The sequence below is a fragment of the Xenopus laevis genome, chromosome 8L (genome assembly GCF_017654675.1).
Source record: "Xenopus laevis strain J_2021 chromosome 8L, Xenopus_laevis_v10.1, whole genome shotgun sequence".
NCBI lineage: Eukaryota > Metazoa > Chordata > Amphibia > Anura > Pipidae > Xenopus > Xenopus laevis.
Window position 1 is genome coordinate 114,686,285 of NC_054385.1, and position 11,441 is coordinate 114,697,725.

Genomic DNA, 11,441 nt, shown 5'->3' on the forward strand with positions numbered 1-11,441 from the left:
TAATGTTGAGGATGCCAATCAGAATGGCAAAATAGATTTTGGTGAAAAGGGTAAATTAGCGGATTTACAATTGTTCCCCTTTTCTCCAGAGACAAGGTAATTCACTAGAGAAGTGTGTTGCTTGTCTTTTAGTAAACAGGCAATGTCAATGTCACTTCAAATTTTCTTTTTAGCAAAAATTTCTCAGAAAAACACAATTAGCTCTTTAGTAAATGTGCCCCTGTGTCCTCCTTATCTTTCAGGCATGGCTCTGGTTTCTTTCTCTGCTATATTATTATTATTATTATTATTAACATATATTTATAGAGCTCCAATATATTGTGCAGCGCTGAACTGTACCATTACATATGCATTCAGAAGAATTATACAAACCTTCTAAGGAAAATGATCACTGAAAGGTAGGATGTATATTCTTCCCATCACTTAGGGGCAGATTTACAAAATTCGAGTGAAGAATTCGAATGTAAAAAAATTCGAATTTCGAAGTATTTTTTGGGTACTTCGACCATCGAATTGGTTAAATTCGATCGAATTCGATCGAATTCGAACGATTCGAAGTAAAAATCGTTCGACTATTCGACCATTCGATAATCGAAGTACTGTCTCTTTAAAAAATACTTCGACCACCTACTTCGGTAGATAAAACCTACCGAAGTCAATGTTAGCCTATGGGGAAGGTCCCCATAGGCTTGCCTGTGATTTTTTGATCGAAGGATTTTCCTTCGATCGTTGGATTAAAATCCTTCGAATCGTTCGATTCGAAGGATTTAATCGTTCGATCGAACGGAAAATCCTGCGATCGATCGATCGCAGGATTTGCGCAAAATCGTTCGACTTCGATATTCGATGTCGAACGATTTTAGTTCCCAGTCGAATATCGAGGGTTAATTAACCCTCGATATTCGACTATTGATGAATCGGCCCCTTAGTGGTTATCTTCCAAACCTCATACAGGATGGTTAATTGTGTGTGTGTGTGTGTGTATTTTCTAATAGTATTTGCCATTGGATAATCCCATACTAAACTATTTGTGTACATTTGGTTCATATACAAACCAGGTGCATGCATACATGCTAGGGTATATCAGTTACAGTTGACAGTTACAGTCTTTTACTCACAAACTTCTTTCTGTTGCAATTACAATTTGAGTTAATTCATGTCAGATGTTCAGTGAGTAAGAACAAAAATTATGGCAAAATGATAATATGCCCTGATAGGTTATGTATTATTTGTTGGCTGTTTTCATTCAGAGAATAATGGAGGAGCATTATTATTTCTTATACAGGTATTCACTTTAGGGGAAGCATGGCAGGGGTGCGCATGGCATAAGAGCTATGGCAGATTTAACAACTTAAAGTCCAGCAAGTTAAATTCCAGAAATTTTAAGTACAACATTTAGGGGGTTATTTATCAAGGTCCGAATTTATCTCAATATCGGCGGCTACAAACTCCGATCTAACCCGCTCGGGTTTTTAACGCTTATTTATTATTACATTTTCCCAAAAATTTGCTTTGCAGGTAAAGCTCTGATTTTCACGATTTTTTCGTGAATTTTCCCCCGAAATGTCCGAATTTTTCAGAGTTTTCACCCGAAAGCTCAGAAAACATTGAGAAATTGCCCGAAACCCCTTACACAACCAAAAATCAATGGGACTAATCTCATTGATTTTTATGCAACCTCGACAGGTTTGAGATGCCGTGTTTTTATATTCTGGCTTTTTAGCCCTCGGGGTTTAATAAATTCCGAAAAATTTGTGATTTTTTTTAAAAGTCCAATTTTATAAAAAACAATCACAAATTTTTCGGATTTCGGGGAATTTCGGGTATTTGGAGCTTAGTAAATAACCCCCTAGGAGTGTGCGTGGACAAATGTAACTTGAACTGTGACAATATGCACTTTATATTGTGTCAATGTTAGAACACATGTGGGTGTGTTAGCCCTATGGTCTTTATCATTTATCTGCTTTGTTGTATAGCTCCAAACGCAAGAAATAATTTGCAGAAAGAAACAAATGGTGCACACAGTATTGGCACAGTTCATCATGTTTTATATCCACAATGCAAATGTTTCCAGTGTGTGCCACAAAACTTGTGATCAATACAGCTGTCTCCTGATTCATGAATAAGCATACAAACTGAAACGCAATTCACAGCATTGCGCCTGGTGATCTTAATTACTCATTTTGATTTATATTTTGATGGAAATTTGTCTGGCTTGTTGTATGGCTGCATAAAATAATTTAAGACACACACAGATATTCAATAAGATGTAATTAATTCTAGGGCTGATAAAAGTCACCTCTAAGTGCAAAATGTTGGCATAGTTCAGAATATTTTTTTATCCACAATGCAAATGTTTCCAACTTGTGTAATAAAAGTTGTGATCAATACAACATGCTCCTGATTCATCAATATGAATACAATCTGAAGCACACAGTTAATATAGCAAGCATTTAAAAAATGGCATTTTGTGTGTCGCATATTTTCATTTATTTTTGTTTAGAGCACTGTATCTGCTTATTGGCAGTGACCAAAATGTATTTGGTTGGAAATTTGTTGTTTAATATCTTTGTTTCGTAAGGTGTATATAAAAGGGTTTATAAGTGGTACCAGGGCAGTGTATAAAAAGGAGAATGGTTTTGACAAAGTAGATGAATATTGAGATGTAGGCCACATATAAGTAATGAGTGTTGTGCCATAGAAGAGAATGACCACAGTGAGGTGGGAGGTAAAAGTAGAGAAAGCTTTCTTCCTTCCTGTAGCAGAATGGATCTTTAGTATAGTTGAAATGATGTAGGTATAAGAGGCTACTATAAGTGCAAAGGCAGGAAGTGCTATCAAGGAGCACAAAATATGTGTCAACAACTCAATAGAAGCAGTGTTTGCACAAGACAGGTTTAATAATATGGAAATATCACAAAAGAAATGGTCTATGGTCCGTGATTTGCAGAAATCATGAAGGGGGAAGTAATCAGTAAGCAAAGGACTGCACTGAACTAGGCAATATGTGCACTAGATTTAATAGTCTGGTCTTTGTTACTAATGTCTGCACTCAAATCCAAGATAGTAAAGCAGGTTCCTACCATGTGCCAACAGTCAAACCATTTCCAAAGCTTATAGTACATCTCATTGCCCATAAACAAACAGCAAATCTTTACCCTGCTTTAAGTTTTTAAGTTATCCCAAAATTAGAGCTCCCAGTAGAGCCCCCAAAGTTATATTGCATTGTCCAGCAGTTAATAGAAAATATATAAGTACCCAGATAATAGCACTACTACTACTACTACTACTACTACTACTACTACTACTACTACTACTACTACTACTACTACTACTACTACTACTACTACTACTACTACAATGGTGTTGTATTTAAAGATGCATTCAACATAACAACCACCCAAGCAATACCTGCAATAGATTAAAAAATTTCCCCCTGTAAGAGATTGTTTATCTACTCCCTTAGCACCTACTGCATCTTACCTCCATCTGCACTGGATCCTAGAGCATCTATGAAAGTGCGCCATGTAAATAAACAGCACAGCTGTAATGGAGCAGCACATCCTAAGATGTATACAGTAAGTAGTGTCTGTGTTCAGTACTTATATGTGATTGTACCTGCTCCCATCTATGTCTACTAACATCCAACTTCTAAAATACTGTCCAACCATTAAATAGCTCATTGAACACTAACATTCAGATTACTTATCCACTGACTATGACAAAAGTTCTTTCCAAAAGGTCACTACAGAAGACAATGATGGTTATATATTGTGATAAAACAACCTTTTTTGTACTCTGGGGAAAAATGTTGTTTAATTTTTCTCAATATTTATTTATTTCTGTATATGACTATAAAGATTTTCATTCATCCAGGTCATGGTATATCTAGTATAGGTCAATCTAAAAACAACTGGACTTGCTGAGTAATCAATGAAGACGTTTCACTACTCATCCGAGCAGCTTCTTCAGTTCAACTGACTGGTGTGGGAAGTTTTCGGCATATAAACTCTTCGTAGTTGCATGGCACATTGGATAATCCTATCACAACTACACAGAATCAACACCTCTGTGAATTTCTTCAGATGTTACCTCTTTGAAGAAGTTGCCATTGTAAATGGATTAGTGGAAGAGTTTATATGCCGAAAACTTCCCACACCAGTCAGTTGAACTGAAGAAGCTGCTCGGATGAGTAGTGAAACGTCTTCATTGATTACTCAGCAAGTCCAGTTGTTTTTAGATTGACCTATACTAGATATTATTTCTGTATAGTTTTAGCCAGTCTGCATTCCCTCTCCCAAGATAATTGATAATATATATGGAGGCAGAGCAACAGTAAAGTGCAACTTTAGCCTTGACTTGGCATGTTTACCAAATAGCACCTCATTAGCCCAGTAGTATAAGTTGTGATTGGCACCATCACCATTCAGGGCCAGATTTATACCTGCCTGGCATGTCAAATGATTGCCCCCTTTGAAAGCTGCCCTTGTGATTTACAGAAAGTAACAAAGAGGTGGCTGCCAAGAACCCCATGTTGTTAGTCTTTTTACACGTGGAGGATGTCAAAGACCACCAAGCTGTAACCATCACAGCTGAACTTACATGCTTCAATGACCATCAGTAGCATTACACAACCCTGGCATTCTCCACTGATTGAACTGCTAAGTGCAGGGAGGCTACCATAGAAAAGCCTCTAACGTTGGAGCCTCGTTTCCTAAAATAATTGTTTGTGTGAATCCTACCCTATGCCTATGTGTTCCCATGGCCCTGCCATTTCCAGACCCTCTAATTAGGGCACCAAATGACTGCATACATTGTTTTAATACTTTAATTATTTTGTATTACTTACAATGTATTGTTAATGGACTGTAAAGGCCAATTCTGTGTATTTTCCCCACAATTCCAATGTAATTGTTGCATCTGCCACAATTGTGGCGATGTGTGAAAATTGTGTTTGGATGCAAAATGTATGTGTGTTGCATCTAGCATTTATAGCATGGGGGTTGCATCACTTCAGCAGCGTGTTTTCAAAATGCTATTTGCTGATTCACTGGGCTTAAGCCTGGTACTCTGGTTGTTGCAACACACACTGGGAACTTTACAGTCCAATGTAGTGGTGACTTCAGAATTCTCAAGCGTCAATAATTATAGTTTCACACAATGCATTATATGATGCACTGTTACTCCAACATTTGGAGTAACATCTTTGGATTCTATTTTGTTGAAAATGTGTCTGGCTTGTTTTATGGCTGCAAACACAAGAAATAATTTACAGAAAACCACATACAGATATTAATTTAGATGTAATCAATGCTGGGGATCATAAAAGTTGCTTCTAAGTGCATAATATTTGCATCGTTCACCAATCACCATGTTTATTTATACACAATGCAAATGTTTCCCGTGTGTGCCACAAAAGTTGTGATCAATACAACTTGCTCTTGATTCATCAATATAAATACAAGCTGAAGTGCACAATTCATATACAGATGAAGCCACTTGGATTTGTGAGTTAAATGCGTCATGACTCATGGTTAATTGAAGAAACTGGGTTATCTAAAGTCATCTTAACTCATTTAATGCATTTAACCTTTTCATTAGCATACCAAAGCACCATTGTTCACAATGGTGAATGCTTTAATTAGATGGGATGTTGTGACACAGTTTTCTGTGTTAAATGAGATAAATGGGATATCTGTGTTTAGTTATTCTGTGTCAAACAGACAAACCAAAGTGGCTGCATCTGTAGCAAGCATGCTAGAAATGCATTTTGTAGCGCATATTTGCATTCATCAATGTGTCTGCCTGTTGGCAATGACCCCTTTGGAATTCTATTTTGTTGAAAATTTGTTGTTTAATATCTTTGTTTCGTAAAGCGTATATAAAAGGGTTTATTAGTGGTACCAGGGCAGTGTAGAGAAAGGAAAATGGTTTTGATAATGTAGATGAATACTGAGATTTAGGCTGCATATAAGTAATGAGTGTGGTTCCATAGAAGACAATGACCACAGTGAGGTGGGAGGTACAAGTAGAGAAAGCTTTCTCCCTTCCTGTAGTAGAACGAATCTTGACAATAGTGGAAATGATGTAGGTATAAGAGACTATTATAAGTGCAAATGCAGGAAGTCCTACCAAGGAGCCCAACACATATGTCAACAACTCAATAGAAAAGGTGTTTGCACAAGACAGGTTTAATAATATTGAAGGATCACAAAAGAAATGGTCTAATGTCCGTGATCTGCAGAAAGGTAAATGTGATATGAGCAAAGTGTGTGACATTGGTTCTGCAAAACTAAACATCCAGCAAAAAATGACCAATATAACACAAACCCTTTTATTCATGACAATCAAATACCTCAAAGGGTAACAAATAGCAACATAGCGATCATACGCCATGACAGTCAATGAGACAAATTCGGCACATGTCAAAGATAAAAAGCAGTACATCTGGATCATGCAGCCACTAAAAGAAATTGCACCGTCCCCTCTTAAGAGAATAGAAAGAAGTTTAGGCTGAGAAACAGAAGAGGCACAGAGATCTATAAATGCAAGATTGCATAGGAAGAAGTACATAGGAATGTGCAATGAGGAGGTTTGGTAAATCACTATTAGGATAAGTACATTTCCCTGTAAAGTAAGGAGATAGATCAGGAGAAACAGGCAGAACAATGGAATCTGCATGTCTGGATAATCTGAGAAACCCTGGAGAATGAATCCACTGCTGTTTTGGTTCTCTTGCATAGTTATTGTGGCTCTTGGCCTACATAAGAGAATACATGAGAGATGAAGCAGAAACTAAATTTAGCAAGGATGTAGGTAAAATGAATGACACAATGTAAAATTAGTTGTATGAGAAAGGTTAATACAGTTAAAAAGTACTGTACAACTTTATTGAACAAGCTTGTTGGAACGTTCTGCTGTTGTAAGAGAAGATTTAATGCTGGATATAACACCTGATTATTAATAGTATACATTAAAACATATAATAAACTAAGTGGGCTATGTTGTTATGTATAACATTTTGGCCAATATCTAAGCAAATCTTGCCTTGGTCAGTTTGTTATGATTTCACTAATTTCATATGGGTCTACACTTACATTCTGTGCTGTATAGTTTATGTAGGTAGAGGTGTTGTATATTGTTAGCCAGGCAAACAACTATAGGGTAAAACTATTGATATGACACATGGTCAATAAATGTATCATCTTTATACCACTTGCTATGTTAATATGAACCAATTTACCCTATTCACTGCAGGATATCCTATTAGCATTCTGTATCTTGAGTTTTATCAGATAGTAGAAACACATTTACATCTAACATAAGATCCAAAGATATATATTTGCTAAAATGTAAGATATCCTTTTCCAGATAATTTTTTATAATGGGATGTGTTTCCCAGAATGCTTGGGACCTGGAATTTTCCAGATACAAAATCTTTCTGTCATATGGATCACCATGCCTTAAGCCTGCAAAAATCATTTAATCCATTAGGATCCACCATAATGTTTTATTTTTACAGAGAAAACTGAAACTATCTTTAAAAAATTGTTTGCTTTAAATAAAGTCTGTGGGAGATGGTCTTTCCATAATTCTAGATAAGGCATCCCATACCTATAGTTGAAACTTAAGGGTAGATTTATCAGGGTCTACATTGGGAATTCAGCAGTATTTTTATTAATTTGGTCTTTGCAGACATTTTCCAAATATATCAGTAGAATTGAACATCTGCAGAACAATTTTAGCCACAATTTCTTATCTAAAGCACTTTCAATATATGGATGTAATGTATGTATGTGTAGGACCTCCTAAGTACTGTATGTCATTTTTATGGGCTGTTATGTGGATATTATTTTAGGATCCTATGCAATCTTTGTCCATTCATTCAATCCAACTTAAAAGTTACTGGCCATTCTGCACCTTACTTACTGTCTCGAAAAATCTCTTTAACTTACTTCTCTATGTCAAGTTATGGCTTGATATCATCACTTCACTAATTCATATTTAAAAACCAACTTACCACTTTGGAAATTATATCCAGAGAAGGTATCAGACAACCCATAAAATAACCTCTGCAGATAAAAGTGTATATACAAACTTACTGTTTGAAGTAATTCTTAACATAAATGAAACAAAGCACAGAGTTTCTGTTTGAGTATGCTTGGCAGTATTTCAGAAGCCAAACAATTTATAGAGGTACCAGAAAATAAGCAGTAGTTGAAAGCAGATCCCTAATGGTTGAGGAACCTCAAGAGATCCACAAAACTGTTATTGAAATGAAACAGAGAGTATCAGTTTGAAACCATTACAGTGGTACAGTCTTGCATTATGTGCATAGAAACAAATAGAAAAAAACATGCACACAAGATGAAAACAGGAAGATAAGAAACAATTTAACTCAAAAGATCTTTATTTACTATATACAGTATATAATACATGTACAGACGTATCGACACTTAAATGCCCTTTAGTAGCAGTTATATGTGTATAGATTTGGTATGTTTTTACATAGAGTGCACATAATATAGTTAAATGCATAATACTAATTTGTTCATCATTCATTTCTATGTCTTGCTATTTAAAATGTTGGTAAGACACCTTTTCCTCCACCCACCACCTTTGCTTTTGGCTATGCCTGCCACAACCTGAAAGCAGCCAACCATATTGTAAGGTGCTGATTATTTACCCCACTACCCCAGTAGTGGTGCAAGTAGGCATCTTCTTTTGTATGTCCTTTATGTTTGTCCAACATAAATGTCCAAGGAAGCAAAATGAAGACGGAGATCCTCTATTGTCCTAGGCCATGAGCCCACCCTAAAACCAATGTTGTATGAGTTCAAATGTTAGAAAAAGTGTAAATAATATATTTTTAACAGTTACAACTTGTAAACATAATCCCACTTTAAATATGAAAAGACGCCAGTGTTTTGACTTTTGCTTATGACTTAAAGGAGAAGAGTCTTTTTTGCCAAAAGTTAGGCACCCCCAAGTGATCGCATGTACTTACCTGAAACCCCAGGCCAGTGCACCTATTTGGGGGAAACTGCACCGGTCTGGGATTCTTCCAGTGAGCACCACTGAGCAATTGTCTTCTGGTTTCTTCTTTTTTGTCACAGCTGCACATGCGCAGTATCTCGATAAGACGAACTTTAACAAAAAAGCCAACTATTTTGTTCTACTGTGCATGCGTCTGCCCTGGAAGATTTGAAGAAACCGGAAGACAATTACTCTGTGGTGCTCCATGAAAGAATCCAGGGCCGGTGCAGTTTTCTCCTAATAGGTGCACTGGCCCAGGGTTTCAGGTAAGTACATGCGATCACTTGGGGGTGCCTAACTTTTGGCATCCCTAAGTAAAAAGACCTTTCCTTCTCCTTTAATACAAGATATGATGTCCCTGACATAATAATGTTGAGGATGCCAATCAGAATGGCAAAATAGATTTTGGTGAAAATGGTAAATTAGCGGATTTACAATTGTTCCCCTTTTCTCCAGAGACAAGGTAATTCACTAGAGAAGTGTGTTGCTTGTCTTTTAGTAAACAGGCAATGTCACTTCAAATTTTCTTTTTAGCAAAAATTTCTCAGAAAAACACAATTAGCTCTTTAGTAAATGTGCCCCTGTGTCCTCCTTATCTTTCAGGCATGGCTCTGGTTTCTTTCTCCGCTATATTATTATTATTAATATCAACATGTATTTATAGAGCTCCAATATATTGTGCAGCACTGAACTGTACCATTACATATGCATTCAGAAGAATTATACAAACCTTCTAAGGAAAATGATCACTGAAAGGTAGGATGTATATTCTTCCCATCACTTAGTGGTTATCTTCCAAACCTCATACAGGATGGTTAATTGTGTGTGTGTGTGTGTGTATTTTCTAATAGTATTTGCCATTGGATAATCCCATACTAAACTATTTGTGTACATTTGGTTCATATACAAACCAGGTGCATGCATACATGCTAGGGTATATCAGTTACAGTTGACAGTTACAGTCTTTTACTCACAAACTTCTTTCTGTTGCAATTACAATTTGAGTTAATTCATCTCAGGTGTTCAGTGAGTAAGAACTAAAATTATGGCAAAATGATAATATGCCCTGATAGGTTATGTATTATCTGTTGGCTGTTTTCATTCAGAGAATAATGGAGGAGTATTATTATTTCTTTTACAGGTATTCACTTTAGGGGAAGCATGGCAGGGGTGCGCATGGCATAAGAGCTATGGCAGATTTAACAACTTAAAGTCCAGCAAGTTAAATTCCAGAAATTTTAAGTACAACATTTAGGGGGTTATTTATCAAGGTCCGAATTTATCTCAATATCGGCGGCTTCAATCTCCGATCTAACCCGCTCGGGTTTTTAACGCTTATTTATTATTACATTTTCCCAAAAATTTGCTTTGCAGGTAAAGCTCTGATTTTCACGATTTTTTCGTGAATTTTCCCCCGAATTTTTCAGAGTTTTCACCCAAAAGCTCAGAAAACATTGTGAAATTGCCCGAAACTCCCGTCACAACCAAAAATCAATGGGACTAAGCCAATTGACTTTTATGCAACCTCGACAGGTTTGAGATGCCGTGTTTTTATATTCGGGCTTTTTAGCCATCTGGGTTTAATAAATTCCGAAAAATTTGTGATTTTTTTAAAAGTCAGATTTTATAAAAAAAAAAATCACAAATTTTCGGATTTTGGGGAATTTCTTGTATTAGGAGCTTAGTAAATAACCCCCTAGGAGTTTGCTTGGACAAATGTAACTTGAACTGTGACAACATGCACTTTATATTGTGTCAATGTTAGAACACATGTGGGTGTGTTAGCCCTATGGTCTTTATCATTTATCTGCCTTGTTGTATAGTTGCAAACTCAAGAAATAATTTGCAGAAAGAAAAAGATGGTGCAAACAGTATTGGCACAGTTCATCATGTGTTTTATCCACAATGCAAATGTTTCCAGTGTGTGCCACAAAAGTTGTGATCAATACAACTTTCTCCTGATTCATGAATAAGGATACAAACTGAAACTCATGATTAATAAAACAAGGAGTCTAGTGAATGGCATTTTGCAGGGGCATATTTTATTCACAGCATTGCGCCCGGTTATCCTAATTACTCATTTTGATTTATATTTTGATGGAAATTCGTCTGGCTTGTATGACTGCATAAAATAATTTACAGAAAGACATACATATATTCAATAAGATGTAATTAATTCTAGGGCTGATAAAAGTCACCTCTAAGTGCAAAATGTTGGCATATTTTTTTATCCACAATGCAAATGTTTCCAACTTGTGTAATAAAAGTTGTGATCAATACAACATGCTCCTGATTCATCAATATGAATACAATCTGAAGCACACAGTTAATATAGCAAGCATTTAAAAAATGGCATTTTGCAGGCGCATTTTTTAATTTATTTTTGTTTAGAGCACTGTATCTGC

At 36.1% G+C, this 11,441-nt stretch overlaps 1 protein-coding gene across 1 annotated transcript; it reads right to left on the reverse strand.

The window, feature by feature from the left end:
• Positions 1-5,757: 5,757 nt before the first annotated feature.
• On the reverse strand, positions 5,758-6,768 carry LOC108699007 (olfactory receptor 8H1). The gene has a single exon (XM_018230863.2). The coding sequence runs from the start codon at positions 6,739-6,741 to the stop codon at positions 5,758-5,760; it is 984 nt and encodes a 327-aa protein (XP_018086352.1). The 5' UTR covers positions 6,742-6,768.
• Between the last annotated feature and the right edge of the window lie 4,673 nt (positions 6,769-11,441).

Bases quoted from the DNA above. Each gene is read 5' to 3' on its own strand.
- LOC108699007 (XM_018230863.2), bottom strand. From the start codon at position 6,741: ATGCAAGAGAACCAAAACAGCAGTGGATTCATTCTCCAGGGTTTCTCA.